This window comes from Oncorhynchus keta, chromosome 34 (assembly GCF_023373465.1).
Source record: "Oncorhynchus keta strain PuntledgeMale-10-30-2019 chromosome 34, Oket_V2, whole genome shotgun sequence".
NCBI lineage: Eukaryota > Metazoa > Chordata > Actinopteri > Salmoniformes > Salmonidae > Oncorhynchus > Oncorhynchus keta.
In genome coordinates this window covers 34,144,287-34,168,334 of record NC_068454.1, presented here as the reverse complement: position 1 = coordinate 34,168,334, position 24,048 = coordinate 34,144,287, and the positions used below count along the sequence as shown (strand labels likewise).

Genomic DNA, 24,048 nt, shown 5'->3' with positions numbered 1-24,048 from the left:
TTTGCTGTTGTTGTTCTGGGATTCAGTGTTAATCTGCAAAATTGTATTATTCGCCTACCTCCTCATGCCTTTTGCACACATTGTATATAGACTGCCCATTTTTTTCTACTGTGTTATTGACTTGCTAATTGTTTACTCCATGTGTAACTCTGTGTTGTCTGTTCACACTGCTATGCTTTATCTTGGCCAGGTCGCAGTTGCAAATGAGAACTTGTTCTCAACTAGCCTACCTGGTTAAATAAAGGTGAAATAAAAAAAATAAAAAATAAATTGATCTGCACTTTTTGCACCAAAGTACGTTCATCTCTAGGAGACCGAACGCGTCTCCTTCCGGAGAGGTATGCCGGCTGCGTGGTACCATGGTCTTTATATTGCGTACTATTGGAAATTCTGAGGTCTTGGCTGATTCTCTTTTGATTTTCCCATGATGTCAAGCAAAGAGGCACTGAGTTTGAAGGTAGGCCTTGAAAAACATCCATAGGTACCTCTCCAATTGACTCAAATTATGGCAATTCGCCTATCAGAAGCTTCTAAAGCCATTACATAATTTTCTGGAATTTTCCAAGCTGTTTAGAGGCACAGTCAACTTCTGACCCACTGGAATTGTGATATAGTGAATTATAAGTGAAATAATCTAGTCTATAAACAATTACTTGTGTCATGCACAAAGTAGATGTCTTAACCGACTTGCCAAAACTGTAGTTTATTGACAAGAAATTGTTGAGTGTTTGAAAAACCTAAGTGTACTTAAACTTCTGACTTCAAGTGTCCTGCCTGCCTGCAAATGTGACCCACCGCCTCGATTCGGTCTTACGTAGCAAAATTTGAAATGGTCTTTTTATATTTTGGATACAATTTTGTTAATAAGGCACATGAAAGTTCACATGTTCCGGAAGAAAAAACACATTTTGAAAAGCAAAAAAGGAAACGCATGTTATGCCTCTTGTAAAATAGTGGCATGCGACCTACGCCTAGCTTTTTGAGACGGGTCATAAATTAACTAAATATTTAAACAAAACTAAATATAAAGACATTAGTTGCCTGAAGACTTTCTGCTAAATGTTTTCTAAGACCTTTTCCAGTTTGACAAGAAATCACAGCCTTTGCTTATTCCTATTTTTTTAGGATGGGAAAATGGTTAATTTAATTAATTTGACTCCAAATTTGATGCGCTCCTATGACATTCACATGTTAGCTTATTAATATACCTGCTCATGATTTAAGTCTGCTCTGTTGCCATTTTTTTGGCCAGTTATCGTGGTCTTTGCTCCAACCTACTGTGAATGTGTCTCATTGTATAGTTGATGTCACACCCTGGTCGTAATATATTGTTTGTCTTCATTTATTTGGTCAGGCCAGGGTGCGACATGGGTTTATTGTGGTGTGTTTTGTTTTGTGGGGTTATCTAGCAAAGTCTATGGCTGTCTGGAGTGGTTCTCAATCAGAAAGGTGTGTATCGTTGTCTCTGATTGGGAACCATATTTAGGCAGCCATATTCTTTGAGTGTTTTGTGGGTGATTTGTTCCTGTCTTTGTGTTTGCACCAGATAGGGCTGTTTCGGTTTTCACATTTCATTATTTTGTAGTATCTTCATTATAGTTTTTTCCTTCATTAAAATATCATGAATCATCATCACACTGCATTTTGGTCCGACTCTCCTTCACCACAAGAAAGCCGTTACAGAATCACCCACCACAACTGGACCAAGTGGCGTGTCAACAAGCAGCGAAAGGAGGAACGGACATGGGAGGATGAATTGTTCGGAGAAGGACCCTGGGATCAGCCTGGAGAATATCGCCGCCCCAAACTGGAGGCGGCGAGAGCTGAGAGGCGCTGGTATGAGGAGAAGCAACAGCGGCAGCAGGAGCAACAATATCGGGACTACACTACTTGGGAGGAAATAGACAGGTGGGCGGTCGACCCAGAGTGAGTGCCAGAGCCCGCCTGGGATTCGCTGGAGCAGTGCGAAGCAGGTTATCGGAGAATGGAGTTGGCGAAGCAGGCATGGCGGCGCGGACGGAAGACCGAGAGTCAGCCCCAAAAATGTATTGGGGGCTCGGCTCAGGGAGAGTGTGGCAGAGTCAGGAGTCAGACCTGAGCCAACTCTCCCTGTTTATCGTGAGGAGCCAAGGAGGAGACCAGAACCAGAGCCGGTGTTAGAGGTGAGCGAAGCAGAGACTGTGAAGGAGTTAATGGGGAAATTGGAGGAGAGAGTAATGAGGGAGTTGCTCGTTTGGTGCTTTAGGTACGATATTCGTCCGAAGGAGCGTGTCGGGGATTTGATGGCACCTGGGTCAGCACTCCATACTCGTCCTGAGGTGCGTGTTAGTCGGCTGGTGAAGATTGTGCCAGTCTCACGCATCAGGCCTCCTGTGCACCTCCCTAGCCTTGCACATCCTGTGCCAGTCCTGCTCTCAGGCTCTCCAGTACGCCTTCACGGTCCGGTCCATCCTGTGCCACCTTCACACACCAGTCCTCCGGTGGCAGCTCCCCGCACCAGGCTTCCTGTGCGTGTCCTCGGTCCAGTACCACCAGTGCCAGCACCACGCACCAGGCCTTCAGTGCGTCCCGCCTGTTTAGCGCTGCCAGAGCCTTTCTCCTCTCCTGCGCTGCCGGAGCCTCCCGCCTGTTCAGCGCTGTCGGAGCCTTTCTCCTCTCCTGCGCTGTCGGAGTCTCCCGCCTGTTTAGCGCATCATCACGCTGCATTTTGGTCCGAATCTCCTTCACTACAAGAAAGCCGTTACAGTTGATAAATTTGTACCTTTTTGTATATACAGTGCATTCGTAAAGTATTCCGACTTCTTGACTTTTTTCACATTTTGTTATATTACAGCATTATTCTAAAATTGTTTTTTCCCCCTCATCAATCTGCACATCTCATCATGACAAATCAAAATAGTTTTTTTAGAATGGTTAACCCTCACCCCAGTCTGAGAACCTGCTCCAGAGCCTTCCTCCTCTCCAGCGCTGCCGGAGCCTTCCGCCTGTTTAGCGCAGACAGAGCCTTCCTCTACAGCGCTGCCGGAGCCTCCCGCCTGTTCAGCGCAGCCAGAGCCTTCCTCCTCTACAGCGCTGCTGGAGTCTCCCGCCTGTTTAGCGCAGCCAGAGCCTTCCTCCTCTCCTGTGCTGCCGGAGTCTCCGGCCTGTTCAGCGCTGCCAGAGCCTTCCTCCTCTACAGCGCTGCTGGAGTCTCCTGCCTGTTCAGCGCAGCCAGAGCTGCCAGTCTGCATGGAGCAGCCAGAGCTGCCAGTCTGCATGGAGCAGCCAGAGCTGCCAGTCTGCATGGAGCAGCCAGAGCTGCCAGTCTGCATGGAGCAGCCAGAGCTGCCAGTCTGCATGGAGCAGCCAGAGCAGCTAGATCCGCCAGTCAGCAAGGATCCGTCAGTCAGCCTGGATCCGCCAGTCAGCCATGATCTTCCAGATCCGCCCGTCAGCCATGATCTTCCAGATCAGCCAGGATCCGCTAGTCAACTAAACACTTCAAGATCCGCCAGTCAACCAGACTCTTCCAGATCCGCCAGCCAGCCAGGATCTCCCGGAGCTAACTACCTGCCTGAGCTTCCTCTCAGTGCTGGGCTTCCTCTCAGTGCCGGGCTTCCTCTCAGTGCCGAGCTTCCCCTCAGTCCCGAGCTTCCCCTCAGTCCCGAGCTTCCCCTCAGTCCCGAGCTGCCCCTCAGTCCCGAGCTTCCCTCAGTCCCGAGCTTCCCCTCAGTCAGTGCCCCTCAGTCCCGCTGCCCTCAGTCCAGTGGGGTTCTGGGTGAGGACTACTAGGCCATGGACGGCGGCGAGGGTGGACTATCCTAGGACGCGAGGAGGAGGGACTAAGACATTGATTGAGTGGAGTCCACGTCCTGCGCCGGAGCCGCCACCATGGACAGACGCCCACCCGGACTCTCCCCTATTGTTTTGCTGTGCGTCCGAGAGTCCGCACCTTAGGGGGGGGGTTCTGTCACGCCCTGGTCGTAATATATTGTGTTTGTCTTCATTTATTTGGTCAGGCCAGGGTGTGACATGGGTTTATTGTGGTTTGTTTTGTTTTGTTGGGTGTGTGGCTTAGTGGGGTTATCTAGCAAAGTCTATGGCTGTCTGGAGTGGTGCTCAATCAGAGGCAGGTGTGTATCGTTGTCTCTGATTGGGAACCATATTTAGGCAGCCATATTCTTTGAGTGTTTTGTGGGTGAATGTTCCTGTCTTTGTGTTTGCACCAGATAGGGCTGTTTCAGGTTTCACATTTCATTATTTTGTATTATCTTCATGTATAGTTTTTTCCTTCATTAAAATATCATGAATCATCATCACGCTGCATTTTGGTCCGACTCTCCTTCACTACAAGAAAGCCGTTACAGTTGATGAATTTGTACCTTTTGTATATACAGTGCATTCGTAAAGTATTCCGACTTCTTGACTTTTTTCACATTTTGTTATATTACAGCATTATTCCAAAATTGTTTTTTTCCCCTCATCAATCTGCACATCTCATCATGACAAATCAAAATAGTTTTTTTTTTTAGAATGGTTAACCCTCACCCCAGTCTGAGAACCTGCTCCAGAGCGCTCAGGACTTCATGAAGGATCTCTCTGTGCTTTGCTCTGTTCATCTTTGCCTCGACCCTGACTAGTCTCCCAGTCCCTGCCACTGAAAAATATCCCCATAGCTTGATGGTGCCACCACCATGCTTCACCATAGGGATAGTGCCAGTTTTCCTCCAGACGTGACACTTGGCATTCAGGTTAAGGAGTTCAGTCTTGGTTTCATCAGACCAGAGAATCTTGTTACTCGTGGTCTGAGAGTCTTTAGGTGCCTTGTGGCAATCTACAAGTGGGTTGTCATGTGCCTTTTACTGAAGAGTGGCTTCTGGCCACTCTAGCGTAAAGGCCTGATTGGTGGAGTGCTGCATAGATGGTTGTCCTTCTGGAAGGTTCTCCCATCTCCACAGAGGAACTCTGGAGCTCTGTCAGAGTGACCATCGGGTTCTTGGTCACCTGCCTGACCAAGGCCCTTATCCCCCGATTGCTCAGTTTGGCCAAGCGGCCAGCTCTAGGAAAGTCTCTCAGTGGTTCCAAACTTCTTCCATTTAAGAATGATGGAGGCCATTGTGTTCTTGGGGACCTTCAATGCTGCAGACATTTTTTGTTATTGTACCCTTCCCCAGATCTGTTCCTTCAACACAATCCTGTCTCGGAGCTCTACAGACAATTCCTTTGACCTCATGGCTTGGTTTTGAATTGATTTGACCACAGATGGACTCCCAAGTTGTAGAAATATCTCAAGGTTGATCAAAGGAATACCAATGCACCTGAGCTCAACTTTGAGTATCAGCAAAGGGTCTGAATACTTATCTAAATAAGGAATTTCAGTTTTTAGACATTTGCAAAAAAAAAAAAAAAATCTGTTTTTACATTGTCATTGTGGGGTATTGTCTGATGAAGGAAATGTATTTTAATATATTTTAGAATAAGGCTGTAACGTAGCAAAATGTGGAAAAAGTCGAGGGGTCTGAATACCTTCCCAAATTTAGTTTGGGGTGGTATTGTGTGTTGTCCTGTTCACTGTTGCAATGTTATGCCATTTGGCCTGGTCATTATTCCAAATGAGAATTGGTTATCAATTTACTTATCTGGTTGAACAAAGGTGAAATAAATAAAAAATGTATGAAATAACATAAGGTTAATAGTTAGAGTGTTAGGCCAGTAACTGAAAGGTTGCTGGATCGAATCCCCGAGCTGACAAGGTAAAAATCTGTCTTTCTGCCCCTGGGCAAGGCAGTTAACCCACTGTTCCCCTGGCGCTGAAGACGTGGATGTCGATTATGGCAGCCCCCTGCATGTACCTCTCTGATTCAGAGGGGTTGGGTTAAATGCAGAAGACACATTTCAGTTGAATGCATTCAGTTGTACAACTGACTAGGTATCCCCCTTTCCCTAATGCTAGAGTTTTATGTAGCCTACATTAGGCCTCTGCTAAACCTTGGGAAATGTTTTAATGAATTCTACTGGTTCCCTTGAGGTAAAGAGTGTGTACTAGACTAACTTCTTTCCACTCTGACTGTGGCCTTGAAATCCTTCCAACCTCATACTTATCACAGACAGACTACTAATGTCCAGTAACGCGTCAGGCTGTCAGGTAAATGTAGCTGGCATGAGACAGCAATGGAATTCCACCTTCTGTTTTTATAATCATGTGTCATTTGAGTCTGTCATTAAACATTGAAGCAGATTTCTGATTAGGCAGAGTGTGCCTGCTTTCCATTATTTTTGGCTAAGCTCTCAATGGTTATTAATGCTTCATTACATTTTGTTCTACTATACTTGGTCAACCCGTTTTCTCATCTGGCATGGAATTGGATTGTTTGTTCACAATATCACAGGTAGAGATACTGTGTCTCTGAAACTATACACTGCCAAAATATTTGGAGCTGTTGAATCTACCACTGAGCCCTCCCACTCCCCCCTTTGGGACTGCTACCTTGCATCCAAGACAGACTGGCCTATTTTTCAACTCGCTCTGTTTCCCTCCAAGCTATGGAGCAGTGGTGGAACACTAGAGAGCTATGCACTCTTTTGTGGGTGATTTATCATGTGTGGAGGGAGTAGTAGGCCCATCGGGCTCCACAAATGTGCCTTTTTGTTTTCAGGCCCACATACTATGTAGGGTAAAACATGGTATAGCCTCAAATTACACAAACATTCAATGTTTGTTGTACAATATTATTTCCATACTTGTGATTATATTGACATTGTGCAGGTTTCAGTCAACTGTGAAAATAACAGTGTATCTAGGCTAGCAATCAGATCTGAATATTAGCCTTTGCTTTTCTTTGTTTGTCCTCTTTCAGACATCCCAAGGGTGACTGACTGTGCCACAGTTCTGACGAACACTGCTCTCATACATGGAGCAATTCTATATGGATGTGTTATGTGAGTGCTGTACTCTGATTTAATACCAAGGCATTTGGTATTGGTATCTAGGCGAAGGAAGGAGCCCTAGCCTTAATTCCAAGCGTTTTCTGTGCACGCTTGGCTGTGTGGATGAGTCATCCGTCACAGGAAGTGCACAGCGAGTGTGATTCACACTCTCTGTAATGCAATACCAGAGTGCTGATGTTTATTTTGCCCCAGAGTTACGGATAAGTTGTCGGTATGACAGGCCAGGCGGCGAAAACCGAGCACTCCACAGTCCAGCAGACACAAAGGGCTATCGAGTGTTTCAGCCCATGGGCAGCCCATTGTCACCCTTACTCTTTCAGCAAGGGAATTCACAATGTCTTTTTGGCCCAAGGTTTCTGATGGTTATGAGAGATATGAGACCGATTTGACCATTCATATGACAGTATCACAAGTATCCTGTTGAAATAAGACAATGAAAAAATATAAAAAATCAAATACTATGCCCTCCAAATCCACCCACCTACAAATGGCTGTGGTAGACAGAAAACTAATAAAGACTGCACAGTCCCCCTGTATATTACCATCTTGTTGCCACTGGTGATCTCATCATAAGGTATTGGCCCGTGGAGGGCTTGATTAAAAAGGGGGATGGGAGGAGGTAGATCGTCACCACGGCGAAGTGCCTGTCTAAGTATGAGTAAGCCCTATAGCGGTATTCAGAGTGACATCAGTGCCTGAAACGATGGCATCCATTATGATTTTCTAACCCATTCACTCAGCATATACCCTAATACAGCTACCACTACAGTACTACTAAAACACTACAGTACTTCAAATTGCGTGTAAATTTGCATACAGATCCTTGTGTACACTGCCCCATCCCACCTAGCTCAGGGCCCTGGGTCTGAACTCCCTGTGCAATTGGATCCTGGACTTCCTGAGGGGGTGAGGGTAGGCAGCAACCCTTCCTCCATGCTTATCCCCAACAAGGGGGCCCCACAGGGTTGTGTGCTCAGGTCCTCCTGCACTCCCTGTCAACCTATGACTGCGTGGCTACGCACAACTCCAACTCAATCGTCACGTTTGGTGACGACCCGACAGTGGTAGGCCTAATTAACAACAACAATGTGACAGCCTACAGGGAGGAGGTTAGAGCCCTGGCGGTGACCGAAGAGGGAGCACGCCCTTATGCACATCAATGGGCCAAAAGCTTCAAGGTCCTTGGCGTACACATCACTGAGGCCCTGAAATGGTCCCACCACACCGACACCATGGTCAAGAAGAAGCAACAGCGGTCTGTTCACTCTGTTACCATCTAGCAGACAGAAATGGTACGGGTGCATAAGAGCCAGAACTACACTTACATTTTGATCATATAGCAGACACTTTTGTCCAGAGTGACTTACAGGAGCAATTAGGGTTAAGTGCCTTGCTCAAGGGCACATCGACATATTTTTCTCCTAGTCGGCTCGGGGATTCGACCCAGCGACCCATTTGGTTACTGGCTCAATGCTCTTAAAGAGCAGGAAGCATGAGTTTTTCTCACCCATGTGGTCAAAGACTTGAGTTGTAGTACCATCTGATTACCCAGAAGTACAAACATAGCTATGTTTTTTGGTTATTACATATTTATTGACTTCCGGAAAACGTCTAAACAACTCACAATGCACTATTTCTTGACGTCATATGGAGGATCTACTCTGCTACCGAGTTCATATTATGTGCTACCGAGCTCACTCAAGCTGGCTTACATTAGCTACATCCCATGCTATACACTGACTTTATGGCTGTGCTTTCTAGCGGGAACCCATTCGCATGGCATGCTCTGGTGCTTTCTTACCATTGGGCTCAAAACGAAAGAGAAAATCATACCTGCTTGCTCTCTATGTAGTACCTCATCTATTCTCGTTTTGATTTGTCAACTTTTATGCGAAGTAGGCTATGGGAGATTTCTAACTTTACTCAACTTTCCTTCGTGCTAGCGCACTAGCTGACTGACATCTGGATTCTATCCATTTTGTATTTTGGCCAGGTGAAGCGCCCGCCTCCCCTTAGCTTTGGTAGCTAACTCAGCCTGCACTCTTATTTTTTTCAGTTTTAAAAGCACCAACCATCAATATGCACGTTTCTGATCGGTTTTCTTTTAATCTGCAGTTATGTTTTAGTTGTGTTCTATCTGGTCTCTAGTAGTTGGGCTCTAGCTTGCCGACCATAACTGAGGTGGTTGGCTACGCTAATAACTAACATTAGCTGGATGGCTAGCTTGCTGGCTAAGATGGGGGCGGCAGGGTAGCCTAGTGGTTAGAGCGTTGGGCTAGTAACCGAAAGGTTGTAAGTTTGAATCCCCAAGCTGTCGTTCTGCCCCTGAAAATAAGAATTAGTTCTTAACTGACTTGGCTAGTTAAATAAAGGTTAAAAAAAATAACTGTGTACAAAACATTCAGGACTACTGCTCTTTCCATGACAAACTGACCAGGTGAAAGCTATTGATCCCTTATTGATGTTGCTTGTTAAATCCACTTCAATCAGTGTAGATGAAGGGGAGGAGACGGGTTAAACAAGGATTTTTAAGCTTTGAGACAATTGAGACCTGGATTCTGTATGTGTGCCATTCAGCGGTTTCCCATGTGTATCAAGAATGGTCCACCACCAAAGGATATCTAGCCAACTGTCGAAATCATTGGAGTAAACATGGGCCAGCATCTCTTGTGGAACGCTTTCGACACCTTAAAGAGTTCATTCTCCGATAAATTGAGGCTGTTCTGAGGGCAAAATGGGGGAGTGAAAATCAATGTTATGAAGGTGTCCTTAATGTTTTGTACAGTCAGTGTAGCTAATATTCTTTGATAACTGGTTAGATGGCGTTATGTATTTCCAAAACTTTGGTTTACTTTAATGTAGCTGTAAACTAGGTGTTGATAGCAACTGGCTGACTCATTCCATGCTAATGTAATGTTAGAAGGCTGGCAGGGCTAGCGTTAGAAGCTTAGTTGGCTAGCTGGTTTGTAATAATACATTTATAAAGTATTGGCTTGTAAGATGGCTGAAAATAAATTGAAACGAGTAGTCATGAGTGCAAAACATTTGGTTTAATTTAAAGTTATAGATTTGAAGTTATTTCTGTTGGAGTTTACATTATAGGGAATAGGCTGGCTTGCCGGGTCCTCAATATTACATCACACCCCGGTAAAAGCGTTTTTTGACATGACTTTCACTAGCCGGGCTACCTACCTGGTTCTCAGCCCTGCACCTCGAAACTAATGCCTCATGTATATAGACTCATTGAATGCTGGTTACCTCCTATTCTGTTTATATAATATATTCTCGACATGGCACATCCTAATATCCCTACTTCTGTACATAGCATTTTCTTTTCCAAATTATATACTGTCTATACACACCCCATATTGTGGATTTTCATACATGCTCACTCTTATATATCTACTTAGGATTGTTGTTTCTTATTTTCGGTTGATTATATATATATATTTATTTTGAATTTACGAGACATTGGAGCTAGTAACATAAGCATTTCCCTGCACCTGCTATAATGCCTGCAAGTCTGTGTACACCGACCAGTGAACTTTGATTTGACATTATTGGGTACTATGCAAATGTTGTGGAACGCCTGTGAGTCCTCACGAAATCCAGACAAAAACTCACCATATTTTGGGGAATTTTCACAATGTATTCAATAGAATAGTCATTTGGAAGAAGGATATATATTTTAAATTTTTATGTTAAAGCATAATTGAGAAATAATTACTCAAGAGATTGGATATTTTGGACATCTGGGTGTGTTTCTCCATTAAGACTCCATGTTTCATCTGTAAATGCTACAAAGTAAAAATTGGTGTCTATATGAAGCTTTACAGCTTGCTCTGTAATATTAGTAGTATTTTGATTTTTTTTAAATAATATTAATTTATGAATATTGAAAAATATAAACATCTATATAAAAAATAATACAAATGTTTTAAATATATTGTTGAACATAATATACTCTATGGACATATCAAAGTTTGAGTGGGATCTCTGATAGTTTAAAAGTTATGGCCTTTTTATACAGATAAATTGTCATAGTAGGTAATGTAACCAACCACAGCCCTCCTTTGCGCATCCTGCAAATCACCAGCAGAGGGGATCTATTTTGAATCCATTTTCACATTCATGTAGGATATACATTTATTCCCAAAAGTTTTTGTAGTCAATTTGATCATGTTACTTTTGACTTGTTTTACAGGTTGGAATATATGGGACAGTGTCTGCTCTTATCCGTTATCAACTCTGGGATGATGTCATGCTGACGGATCCTGCAACTATGAGTTCTAAGGTCGCAGCAGCTGCAGTTAGTGTCAGCCAGAACTCACGTCATCATATCATGACCAGATCCATCCAGATTTGTCCAATAGAAGATTCTGTGAACTGAAAGTGAAACGTCTCCATTGGTCTGTGAGAGAGGTAGCTTGGGCAACTCTACTTCAAGTTCCCTCAGCCCAATGTCCCCAGGTCCCCCCACGACTACCATGGCCTCCTCACAAAGACTGATGAAAATGGGGTTTTAAACATGTCGGCAATAAACAGGATGGGGACGAAGGGCCTCAAAAGTCTGGTTCCACAGTGAACCTGTCCACGGAAGAGGCAGGCGACGGTGGGATTGGCAGTTGTCAGTTCCGGCAGCGAAGCTGTTGTAGCTCATCCTCTCTTGGTTGGTCAGTTTACTCCTGAGAGACCCCAGGATGACGCACACTAGTCTGAGCGCTCTGACAGACTTGTGATATCTCACATCGCAAGGGTGTAGTTGTGCGGACCTAAGGAGTGGACAATGAACCGAATCAAGAAGGTGGGGCTGTGTGCTGATGGGAAGCCGCCCCCGGCTGAAGTCCCTATAGGTTGGCAGCGCAGAATCACCCACAGCGGGGTTGTCTACATAAGGTAAGACCTTCTCTACCTCTATTTAAACTAGCCTGTGGTCTCTAGTCTCCCCAATCGGAACTTAGGGTAATGAACTCTTTCCTTCTACAGTACCAATTTCTAATATACACCCAATTTTCTACTGCTCAATCTTTTCATGTAACTTACCATTTGATATGGTTTGTTTATTGATTAATATATATATATGAGGTGTGGCAATAGCAGGAACAGTGGCATCTAGAGGGCAAAACCTGGTACTTTCACACTAATTTATGGGGGGGAAGCAAGTGACTTCTATGACAAATTTCTCTGAACAGTGGGAGGGGAAAACATCACCAAGCTCACTATGAATACATTACATAGTATGAATAACCAGTACTCCAAGCCGGAGCTTTATACTACTTGTCGAACATAGAGAACTGATACTGTACACTGGCCTTTGGGGTGGGCTTGGTGTGGGGTTTGGGGGGTCCATGGGTAGCTTTTGTCCATTAATTTGGAATCCTCACGTCTTAATCTTTGTTAAGAAGATGTTCGGTCCAAATCGGATGACTGGTACTATGTTTATTGAGTAGTTTATGAATCCAACAAATTGAAATGGCCAATTTGTCTGCAATCAATTAAATTAATTTTTCAGGGATGGAATTATCTTTCAACAAAGTAATGTTGCAGAAATGCTTATCTGTTTCTAACTACAGAAACAATTTCAGATGAATCTTGGATAGTGGGTAGCAATCCTCTTTCTTGTGCTTTGTGAGGTGGAACGACTTGTCATATCTGTCTTTTACCCTAATAGGGCCAACCACAATAACGCCGTAGTCCATTACCTTTATTGAAAGGCCGAAAAAGTCACTTCTATCCATTTTCTGTCCATGGGGTTGAAGGGAAATGTTTTAACACCAGAGCTAGTCAAGCATAACACCTTCCAGAGAGTCTAATATTACCTCCCTCCCTCTTCATATGATGTATATTCCCTCTCTGGTGGGCAGATCTGGGCTACATGGCCTTGAGGAGAAGAACGTTTGAGATCAGTGACTGTCTCAAACAGAGAAAATTGTCCTCTGAAAAACTATGAAATGCTGTCAGGAGCCATGTTTTATGGCACCATAATTCCACCCACCAGCTGTTTTTCTCTCCCTTTTAGTTTCATTGAGTTTGAAATGAATGTGGGTTTTTTTCTTTCGAACCAAGCCTTTTAAGCTGATGGCACTTGTCATTATAAAGGTGAGCTGTTTTCATGGTATTGTGTTCCTCCTATGTTTTGGGAGATTTCCTTTTTTGCTGTGACTGACTACTTTATCCAGGTCATTTGATATAATTGAATGTGTATGGTTTAGTCCGAAATGGTACCTTATTCCCTGTATAGCGCACTACTTTTGACCAGAACCACTATAGGCCTACTGTGGGAATAGGGGGGCATTTCAGATGAAAACTGTCTTTTGTTTGGCTGTGGTTGTGCTATGCTGCTACATTAGTCACTCACAATCTCTCCAATTTCCACATTCCAGTCCCAGTGGCTTAGTCCTAGCCTGTCTGGAGCAGGTGAAGAGCTACCTGCTGACTGATGGCACCTGTAAGTGTGGCTTGGAGTGTCCTCTCATCATTCATAAGGTGAGCAGGCCTGAATGTGGGGCCACTCCTGGTAGATGGGGAATTTAAGTTCAAAGGAAAATGCACTACACACACTACTGAACACTAACACACTTCTTACTGTAGCCAGGACTGGAGGAGAGAGGAAGTAATACATGCATAGTGTATTAATAAGAGTAGGCACACCCAGACGCTAACATCTTTCACTCCCCTCAGATATTCAACTTTGACACCGGGGCGGCTGTCAAGCAGAGGACTGTTGAGGATGCCAGAGCCGATGCTAATGTCACCAAGCTGTGTATCCACAAGAGGAAGGTCATCACCGTGGCAACCCTGCACAGGAGCATGGAGTCACCACACCCCACTCTGGCCAGTGTTGGCACTGGTATGTGAAAGAAATATTGTCAATTTGAGATGCAACTAGCTCCCTAGGAAAGATCCATCCATTTGTGTGACTTATTGATTATGAAGTTCAATGTCTCATATCTGATCAAATTCTGAAATAGGCCTAAACACCAGTTATTTATGATATTTTGCATAAGGGTGTCATTTGATGATGAAAGCCAATGTCACTTAATGGCTTTTACTCTCCAATCGGTGTAACTTGATATAATGACATGACATTCTGTGCATTCTCAGCTACTTTTGTTCTGTTTTAACATATTACCATATAGAAATTTTAAATTAAAGAGAATAACCTTATGACCTATTGAGACCAGCTCAGACAGAAATCATCTGCTCTGTGCAGTATTTTCACAGCAAAGGACTGCAGTGAATTGCTGCTCTGTCAGCATGTTATAAAAAAGAAGCGAAAATGTGACGCTGTCTGAAGAACATGCATACACATTATTTAGATTCAACTGTCTGCTTAGCTGCTCTTTTATGTTTTCTCTAAAGATCGGGTTTCTGTTGTCAATTCAGAACTGTTAATGGTTGATTTGTTTTGGGATTTTCTGTAAGGTCTGAATTGAAGATGCTGAATTAATTACATATAATTATCTCATCTGAGATGATAAAAGTAATTTCAAAGATTGATACAAGTTTACTTTGCTTTGCAGGCGCTGCAGCTATGGGTCCTTTGAGTCATCAAGCAATAAGGAACAATATGCACAATGGTCCACCCAACTCTGTGGCTCTTGATGGCAGGAATCCCAACAAGACAGGAATGTCAGTTTCTGGTCAACAGTACTATAACCATGAACTGGATTCTCCCCCTCAGAGGGATCTGTACTTGGGGTACAGCAGGACAAGGCTGGGGGGCAGCGAACACAGTAGCCAACAACGGTCACCCTATCACAGCCGCCACAGTGTCCTGCTCAGCCCCTCCTCCTCCAATTCATGTTGCTCACAGCATTATGGTGATAGGGCTCCCTCCCCAAGGACTGAACCTATGGGGAGTCCTGACCCCAATATGCTTGGTTTTCATGGAGCTTGCAGCCCAGGCTCTGTCCATATGAACGGTGATCGTTTTACCCATCTCTCACCACCCAGTATCCTGCACCACGGCTCGCCTTCGGCCTCCCAGCCCTCGTGTGTCATGTCAGGAAGGACTAATGTACCAAATTCCCCTGCCGTCAATGCCAAAAGCCTCAATATGCAGCCCTCCTGCAGCTTCCCCCACGACTTTCAACACAAGCCCCAGCCTGCATGCCACCCACAGTCGCACTTTTCCCTGTCTCAGCTCCCTCCCTGCATCCTGCAGAAAAAGCAGGTGACCTCTGAGAAGGACCCTCTTGGTATCCTGGACCCAATTCCAAGCAAGGCTCCTAGCCAGGGTCCCTTAGTGCCAAACATATCTGGCCTCCAACACAATGCCCAATCTCAGGTACCACCAATGAATGTAAACATCGCCCCTGCCAGTGTCCCTTTGCCCAGCAACCTGCCCTTGCCAACGGGGAAGTCTGGACCTGTTGGGCATGGCCATAGGGTCCAGCACCACCCTACCCTGTCATCCGCCTCATCCTCACCTATCATGTCCCCAGCACATATGGCTGGGCCTGTCCTCGCCAAGGTGGAGTCACCCCACCGCTCACGTTGCTTATCCAGTTCTTCTGAACATGGTAGCTTCGCTCACCCCACAAGGAACCTGGAGCCCCCTCGTGGGGGTTCAAAGCCACTTCCCCGGTCCTCTCAGGCCTCCTTGGGGTCCCCTCGACCTGCAATGCCACAAGGTTCTGTATATAAGATGGACAAACTCCATCACTTGAACGATACCCCCAACCAACTGCCAGGGGGAATGAACATTGGTCTAAGCAGGCATCCCAACTCCATGTACCGTCCAGCTCCCGGATCTGATAGTATCCTTCAAAAGAATCACTCTGTAGGAATGCCCCTTAACCAGATGGTAGATCAGCAGAATCCTGCTTCCTTCCCAGCAAGTAGTCTTCTTTCAGCAGCAGCGAAAGCACAGCTAGTTAATCAAAAAAAACATACCGACAGCACATTGGGTGCAGGCGCAGAGGCTCGCAGTGGCAGCAGTTTGGGACACCCAGGGCTAGTTGGTGGAGGAAGAGGTGGGATCCTAGATGGACATAGCACTTTAAACCAGAGATATCTACCTAATCCTGGGCCGTTGGCGAGCGAATTTCAAAGCGGAAGAGCAGCACTAAGAGACAAACTCATGGGTATGGTTCAGCAAAGAGAGGCAAACCGCAAGCGCAAACTGTCCAGTGATGGCAGCAGTGGTGGCATCAACAATGACAGGGCTTTCGACGTGCTCAAGCATCCGATGGGTGGCTCTGGATCTAGTTCATCTAGCTTTCCAGAGACTTTGAGGAGAATGTTGCAGCAGGGTTGTTTGCCCCCAAACACCTCCATGGCCCAGCTACTCCAGTCCATGAGCCACCAAAGTGCCCACAATGGGCCAAGCCACGTGGGCCAAAGCCCGGCCAAATCTGGCAAATCTCCCTTCTTGGAGGAAGCTTTGCCTCAGATGTCGACTTTGCAGCAGAGCTTGCAGGGGCATCAAATCCAGGCCAGAGCGAAGATCTGTGGCTTCCAGAACATGAACAGTGATGGTCAGATTTCAGGCCAGGATCTAAACATGGAGCAGTTCAACAGGCCAATAAATCAAATGCAGGACCCCACCTTAACTGGAAACTTTGGGGTGTTGGGTTACAATGGTGGACAACATGCAGCCATGGGGTCGATGCAGGGAAACCCAAACCCTCACCAGCAGCAGCAGCAGTTTGGACTTTATCAGAAACCATCCCAGGCGCAAGGCAACCCCCACTTCAGAGGCAGGGCAGGATTGCCTCCCATGATGTCCAATGGCGGGGTCCAAGCCCTCTCTGAGTCAGGTAAGCAGCTGTTTATCATAGATTTATATTATGTTTTAAGTCAATAGTCTCTATTTATATACATGTGATAAAGCAAGGGCTGCAATGTGTGTTGTGCCCCCTTGTGGCGAACATTGGTAGTTTTTGTCTATTGAAAATAATTGGATATAGCCTACTTTATTACAATGATCCATCTAGATGTTTGGGGCCAAAAAAAACATTGTGAATTAGGCTACTACCTTACAAATATGAATATGACCATCTTTTTGCATGTAACTATTTGTCCTTGTCATTAAATTCAGTCTCATGTTGTTGCCGTCTTTGTCACTTGCGCTCTTTAAGCATCTTTCATCAAAGTGCTGACTGCAAAACATTTTCTGCTGCACAGCCAAATGAAAGTGAGCTATTTAAAGCCAGCGTGCAAGACCTCTTTAAAGGCAAAAATGTTTTACAGGCAGGCAGACAAAAATGTTCAGATATGTTTTTCTACTTGTTTCGCACATCATACCTTATTTTTCCTGCTTTTTTGTTCTTGTTCTTATTTATTTAACCCATTTTCAGCTAAACTAAGTCATATTCTCAAACAATGATTTAACTTAAAGGATACTGGTGTGTTGTCACAGCACAGATCAACCCCCTGGATAAGCCTCGTTAAAAATAGTCCAGACCACAATGTGGCAGTAACTTTCTTAACATAAAACATCAATAAGCTTCCAACTGGAGAATTACTATATCTGAAGAAAAGCACTGGAACAAGAGCTAACTCTGTCGGGAGCACGAGCCTGAGACACTGCCAGACCACTGACTCAAACAGGTCTCATGAGCCCCTCCTTTATAGTAGAATCCTCAAACCAGTTTCTAAAGACGGTTGGCATCTAGTGGAAGCTGTAGGAAGTGCAACTTGACTCCATAGACACTGTGTATTCAGTAGGCCAAGCTTTGAAAAACTACAAACGTCAGATATCCCACTTCCTGGTTGGATTTTTCTCAGGTTTTCACCTGCCATATGAGTCCTGTTATACTCACAGACATCATTCAAACAGTTTTAGAAACGTCATAGTGTTTTCTATCCAATACTAATAATAATATGCATATATTAGCATCTGGGACAGAGTAGGAGGCAATTCACTCTGGGAACACTATTCATCCAAAAGTGAATGCTGCCCCCTATCCCAAAAAAGGTTAATAAGCGATGTTTGGCTTGTGTGCTGTAGATAGCGAATGTTAGCTAATAAGCAAGTTGTGCTAATGTTGCTACCTAGAATTTGTATTAAACCCTTTTTGATTCTAGCCAGATGGGCACAACTAGATAACCAGTGTAGTTAGCAACATTATTAAATAGCAAGGGATTTATTTCTGAATTAAACAACTGCCTGTTAGCTGCCGAGTGCCAGTGCAGTAGCTAGCTAGCTATCTTGTGCTAATTGTCAAATGGTGATGCTAATCATTTAGCTAACTTTAGTTTAGCTAGCAAGCGAACTGACATTGGTAGTATGGGGTAATGGTGAGTGAATTAAAGTATTTATTCATCTTGCTAGATAGATAGCTTGGTAAAGCATTTAGTGTTGTGTGCAATGTGCTGCACTTACCACCCCATTTGTTTCATATGAAGTGTGTGTGACTGCCTGGCTCATTTAGCAAGCTAACGTTTGCTAGCTAGCTAACTAATGAGCAAGTTCACATTTGTCAAACTTAACAACAACAACAAAAAGTTCAAGCACAAAACGTATTAGCTAGATGTAAAAGATGTAGACTTGCTCTAGAAAAAAAGGTGTATTATGCAGCTTTAATGTTTTAGTAAAAACAATATTGTTGAAAACGGGGTGGATTACACTGGGAAAAGTGCCTTCTTGTGTAATATTGATCTAATTGCTGAGATGGTTTGCTCTTAATGGGTTTAGGTGGTTGGGAGGATGAGTGGGATATAAACTCTGCCTCCAGATTAAAATACACCGAACAAACAAAAATATAAACGCAACATATAAAGTTTTATCCCTTGTTTCAGGAACTGAAATAAAAGATCCCAGAAAATGTCCATATGAACAAAAAGCTTATTTCTCTCAAATGTTGTGCACAAATGTGTTTGCATCCCTGTTAGTGAGCATTTCTCCTTTGCCAAGATAATCCATCCACCTGACACATGTGGCAAGTCAACAAGCTGATTAAACAGCATGATCATTACACAGATGTGGCAAGTTTTGAGGGAGTGTGTAATTGGCATGCTGACTGCAGGAATGTCCACCAGAGCTGTTGCCAGATAATTTAATGTTAATTTATCTACCATAAGATGACTCCAGCGTCATTTTAGGGAATTTGGCAGTACATTCAACCAGCCTCACAACCGCAGACCACGTATATGGCGTTGTGTGGGTGAGCGGTTTGCTGATGTTCACAACGCTGACAGAGTGCCCCATGGTGGCGGTGGGGTTATGGTATGGACAGGAATAAGCTACGGACAACGAACACAATTTGGATTTTATCGATGGCAATTTGAATGCACAGAAATACTGTGACGAGATCCTGAGGCCCATTTTATTTTTTAAGTTGTCTGTGACCAACAGATACATATCTGTATTCCCAGCTGTGAAATCCATAGATTAGGGCCTAGTGAATTTATTTCAATTGACTGATTTCCCTATATGAACTGTATACTTATTGTTTCTGTCATTTACTTTTTGGGTGATAAGTAATATGCAACGACTAGTCAGTATTTGCCCTAGGATTTCTTTCAGCATCGGTGTCACGGGTAGCTAAATGAATATAAGGGGAATCACTGCAGGTAGTGGCATTTAGTCTAGATACATTCTCTTAGCTCTAGTTTGATGTACGCAATGGCTTGGGATTGTTGTGATTGCAAATAGCCGGCAGTAGCACAAGAAAAGGGAAATAATATATTTGAATTGGGACTCGTGAGCTGCACTCCACTTGAATGGAGCATTCATTTCCTTTTGATATGTGCACTTATCAGGAGTCAAATGTATCTAGACAGCTGAGCCTTTAGTGTAGACTAATTACATTAGGGGGATCTTGTATTTTATGCACTTTCACAGTAATGTCAAAAACTTCACGAGCGAGCTACCAGAAAGTAGGGAGCGTTTACCCTTACAGTGAGAGCCACTCATCCATAAACATGGGATGCATTTCTGTTTCGATACAGGAGCTCCACACAAATGATCACATTCACTTCGTGTCCAAGCTCTGTGGATTCAGGAAATGTCCTCCGAAACCGTCAGTTAGCGGATCATGGTGGCTACTGGCTACTTTGTTGAGGTTTGTCAACCGTTTTTGTGAAATGAACCTTTATTTCAAAAGCATTAGAATCCTAATTTTGTTACTCACTGCTACTATTGGCTACTTCTCCTGTTCTACACCATATCCCTTGCTGACGATGTTGAGGTAATGTATGGATATCCATCTATGGCTGGGCTTCTAGAAGTGTACATCCAAGATTTATATATTCATAGATTTTTCTTGATTTAAGAGTCAGGAGCAATATTTTGTCTGAAATACCTATAATTGGCCTGAAGTTTCAGTCTGTAGTCAGGGAAGCCCAACTGAACCACAGTTAACCACAGTTGACCACTTTGGTTTACATTTCAACAACATAGTCTTCTTTATTTTCTCACTTATCTTGTATGTTTCATTTTACTGTCTTATTTGTTCAATCAAGTCCTCACAAATCAAGGGAAGTAAATGGGAGTAAACTTTGGGCAAAACTACTTTTTTTTTTACTTCCACACTATTCTCTCTTACTGTCCCTTTGGTTTGCTTATCTTTGAAAAAACTCAATTAGCTTGGAGTGGTGTTGTCCTCATGATCAGATCTTCCTCTACTCCCACTCCCTCACTTCACTTTTCATTCTCGCACCTTTCTCACGCCTCTCCTTTCTCTCTCTCTCTCATTTCTCTCTCTCCCTTTGTGCAGGTGAGGTCAGTAGTTCTCTGAGCTGTGAGCTGAGGCAGGCCCGAGAGGAGAGTCTTCAGTCTCTCATCAGGAACAGCCAGGCCCATACACTGCAACAACAGAGACTGCAACCACTTGTTCAGGGCCAACACCAGGGTCTGGCCCAGGGTCCTGGTCAGCACTACATGCAGGGCCAGCAGCAGCACAGATTCCAGTGCCAAGGCTCCCACCCTGATGCCCCTCTCCCTGATGATGCCTCCTCCAACACCATGAACAGCCTCCTTCAGAGCTTCCAGGTCAGTTTTTTTCCAGTTCAAGCCCCAAAATAATTGTGGTGACTTTCTGTGTATTTGGATGTTTGTTTCGCAGTTTAGGGATGTTTATTGTTTATTTCCATTCAACATTTCTTGAATGATGTATGAAAAAAGTTACCACTGGGCTGACGGAAACATGAAATGCCGGTACAATTTTAAAAATGCCGACAGACAATTTGTTTGTTTGACATGGTGGGACATTTTTGTGTTGGAAAAATATATTATGTGTGAAATGGCAGTGGAAATGTTGATATAATAACCATTATATTGAAGTAAACTTGGAGTCACATAATGATATGTTGTGTGGTCCTCCCACTACGACTTGGGAAACCATGCAGTTTATTAGGCTACAGATTAAATTAATTATGATTAACTTCACAGGGTGGTGAATGTGCAAGATGATAAGCTTGATGCTCCTTTCCAATAAATATCGAGGGTCATGTTCTGGTGACATGATGATCAATGCTTGGCTGCTGTTTGACAAATACAAATAATATTGCTCTTATCCATAATAATCTCATAATGTAGTTAGCCTACCCACAGTATCTGTGAGGTGTTGGCTACAAGCGCATGTGACAACACCTCGCACATTTTGCTATATAACCTAACAGTTTTGTTGACAAAACCATCAGTAAAGATGAAAATGCGATGGAAACCCATCTAACTTGTATTTTTCTTCTGGTACGTGGGAATTTAACAGCTAAAGTTTTTTTAATGTGCGTATGTCATCACGCACAGCTTTTATCCACAAAAAGTCTGTTTGATGGGAACATCTTTTGCATGAAAATCTGTTGCAAATTGGATGGAAACCTAGCTACTTTCAACATGTTTGAACCTCTCCCTCTCTTTTTGTTACAGGTGGATTTGCCTGAGACGATTCCACTGCCAAACAGAACTATGATGAGTCGACCGGGGATGATGTCCATGTCCCAACCCGGTGCCCCTTGTCGCCAGAAGGGTCATCAAGAATACCAGGCTGCCGAGGACCTTCCAGGTGGTGGGGGAGAAGTTATTGATACCATCCACAGGGCAGCGATGGGCACGGCCAGCAAGAGCGCGTTTAATGTCATCACATCAACAGGTGCTAGCGGTACCTTCGATGCTTCTGTTGTCGGCGAGCCTGTCGACCTCTCCCATGCGGTTAACTCTGTCATTCATGGCCCCCTTCGCTCATATCAGGAGCCAGTAACAGAGCCCCGACACCAACCCAAGGTGGGTCGGCCACGCAAGAAGACCCCTGAAAGGAACAACAGCTTCTCTCCTGTTGCTATGGAAGCTCCTGCCAGATTCCGCTCGCCGCGACACGGAGCCCAGAGAAGACAATGGGATGGGCAGGCAGAGGGCCAGGAGCAGGCTGGTCTGTGGCGTAATGACGAGCTCCTCCAACCGTTTTCCTTAGCCCAGAGCAGAAACGGCACCTACCCAGAGAGGCCCAAAAGTCAGGCCCAGGTCCAATTTGGCCCTCAGGACCAAACAACACTGCACTTCCCCAGTGACTTGTATGCCCATATGAACGGCAACGGTAGGGTCCTCACCTCGGGAAGACTACATTCCAGACACCCCAGCCTGTCCCCTGGTTCTTCCTCTGTCCCACCAGAGGGCCTTTTTACCAAGGATTACAGCCACTACAACGAACATCTGAACGGCCAACTCAATGGGAACCACTACAATGGGCATTACAATGGCCACCTGAACGGGAGCCTGAGCGGCGAGGAAGACCTGAGGCCTGGGGACTCTCCCTCCTCCAGTGAGGGTCTCCCGCTCCACCACAGGCCCAGAACTCCGGCCCACTACCCAGGGGATCTACTCTGGGGCCAGGGCAAAGGCTTCCCTCCATGGCCAGGCAAGATTGGGAGCGAGGGGCACATGTACTCCCCTGGGATGGTGAATGACATGCAGGGAAAGGTGAGCTTGTTGTGTACACAGTGTTTTAGTGTCATCAATTATGATTGGTCACATGACTACATCAGATAAAGAAGTGGAGGTCTCTGCCACAATTCCAGCCTCAGTTTCAACACAATTTTACATTAAACCTTTGCTGCTAGTACTACTGTATACATTACCGTTGCAGTTTTTTTATGGCAAAATAATGCTTTGTATAAGAGGGGAGTTTAAAAATGTGTAGGGCACCAGGCATGGCAAGTCCCTGAAAGATGATATATTCCTCACGAAGAGCATGAGAGGGAGAGGGAAGATTTCCCACGGTGTTCTGCATTAAAAAACACCCCAATTCTGCCCTGCGACACTCTCAAAAGCATTTGAGACGCCAAGGAATTAACATCAGGGTAAAACAGCATAATGGGTTTGACACCTTCCCAGAGGTCATTCTACCACCATTTTCACCTGTCTGTCGATATCCATTGCTTGAATTTATTCACTGCCTACTGTGTTTTGTTCTTTTTTTTCTCGAGAGCTACTGTTCAGGAACTTCAGTGTAGGAATCCTTGGGGGACTGTACTTTATTAAATTTTTCCTGGATTTACCCATATTATTTAGGCTAACATTTGGCTATTTGATATTTCAGTTTGGTTTCATGCCTTGTTTGACTGTGCAGATAATATGCAATAGTGGATGAATTTGCCATATCCATCCCTTTTACAAGCCTGTGTGGACAGCTATTTTAATGAATCTGACCCATTGTGTTCAGTAAATACAATTAAAAGCAGTTTGGAAGAATAGGACAAGATGCTGATTCATTTTTTTATTAGAAAATGATTGAATGCTCTTTGTCTTACCTGGCGTTACAGTAACTTGCAAGTTAGTCATTCGATAATAAAGCTTTATTGAATTTGAGTCATTATAATTATGAAATGTGAAATTAAGTAATTGATTGCTTTGACCGGAATCATTCTGCAAACTTCTGTTCTGTGGACAGGGTAATGTACATTTAGAAGTTATGTTCTATGGACAGGGTAATGTACATTTAGAACTTATGTTCTGTGGACAGGGTAATGTACATTTAGAACGTATGTTCTGTGGACAGGGTAATGTACATTTAGAACGTATGTTCTGTGGACAGGGTAATGTACATTTAGAACTTATGTTCTGTGGACAGGGTAATGTACATTTAGAACTTATGTTCTATGGACAGGGTAATGTACATTTAGAACTTCTGTTCTGTGGACAGGTTAATGCACATTTAGAACTTATGTTCTGTGGAC

General features: G+C 44.2%; 1 protein-coding gene across 4 annotated transcripts in view; it reads left to right on the top strand.

Annotated features, from left to right (window-relative positions):
• LOC118366990 (methyl-CpG-binding domain protein 5-like) overlaps nt 1-24,048 on the top strand; it is a 59,364-nt gene that overhangs the window by 31,651 nt on the left and 3,665 nt on the right. For all 4 annotated transcript variants that reach the window (XM_035749899.1, XM_035749900.1, XM_035749897.1 and 1 more), the window contains 6 exons: nt 11,132-11,823; nt 13,311-13,413; nt 13,609-13,777; nt 14,451-16,691; nt 20,595-20,869; nt 21,746-22,792. In XM_035749899.1, the coding sequence (XP_035605792.1) occupies nt 11,714-11,823; nt 13,311-13,413; nt 13,609-13,777; nt 14,451-16,691; nt 20,595-20,869; nt 21,746-22,792 (3,945 nt within the window). In that variant the 5' untranslated portion in view covers nt 11,132-11,713. The remainder of the gene's footprint in view (nt 1-11,131; nt 11,824-13,310; nt 13,414-13,608; nt 13,778-14,450; nt 16,692-20,594; nt 20,870-21,745; nt 22,793-24,048) is intronic.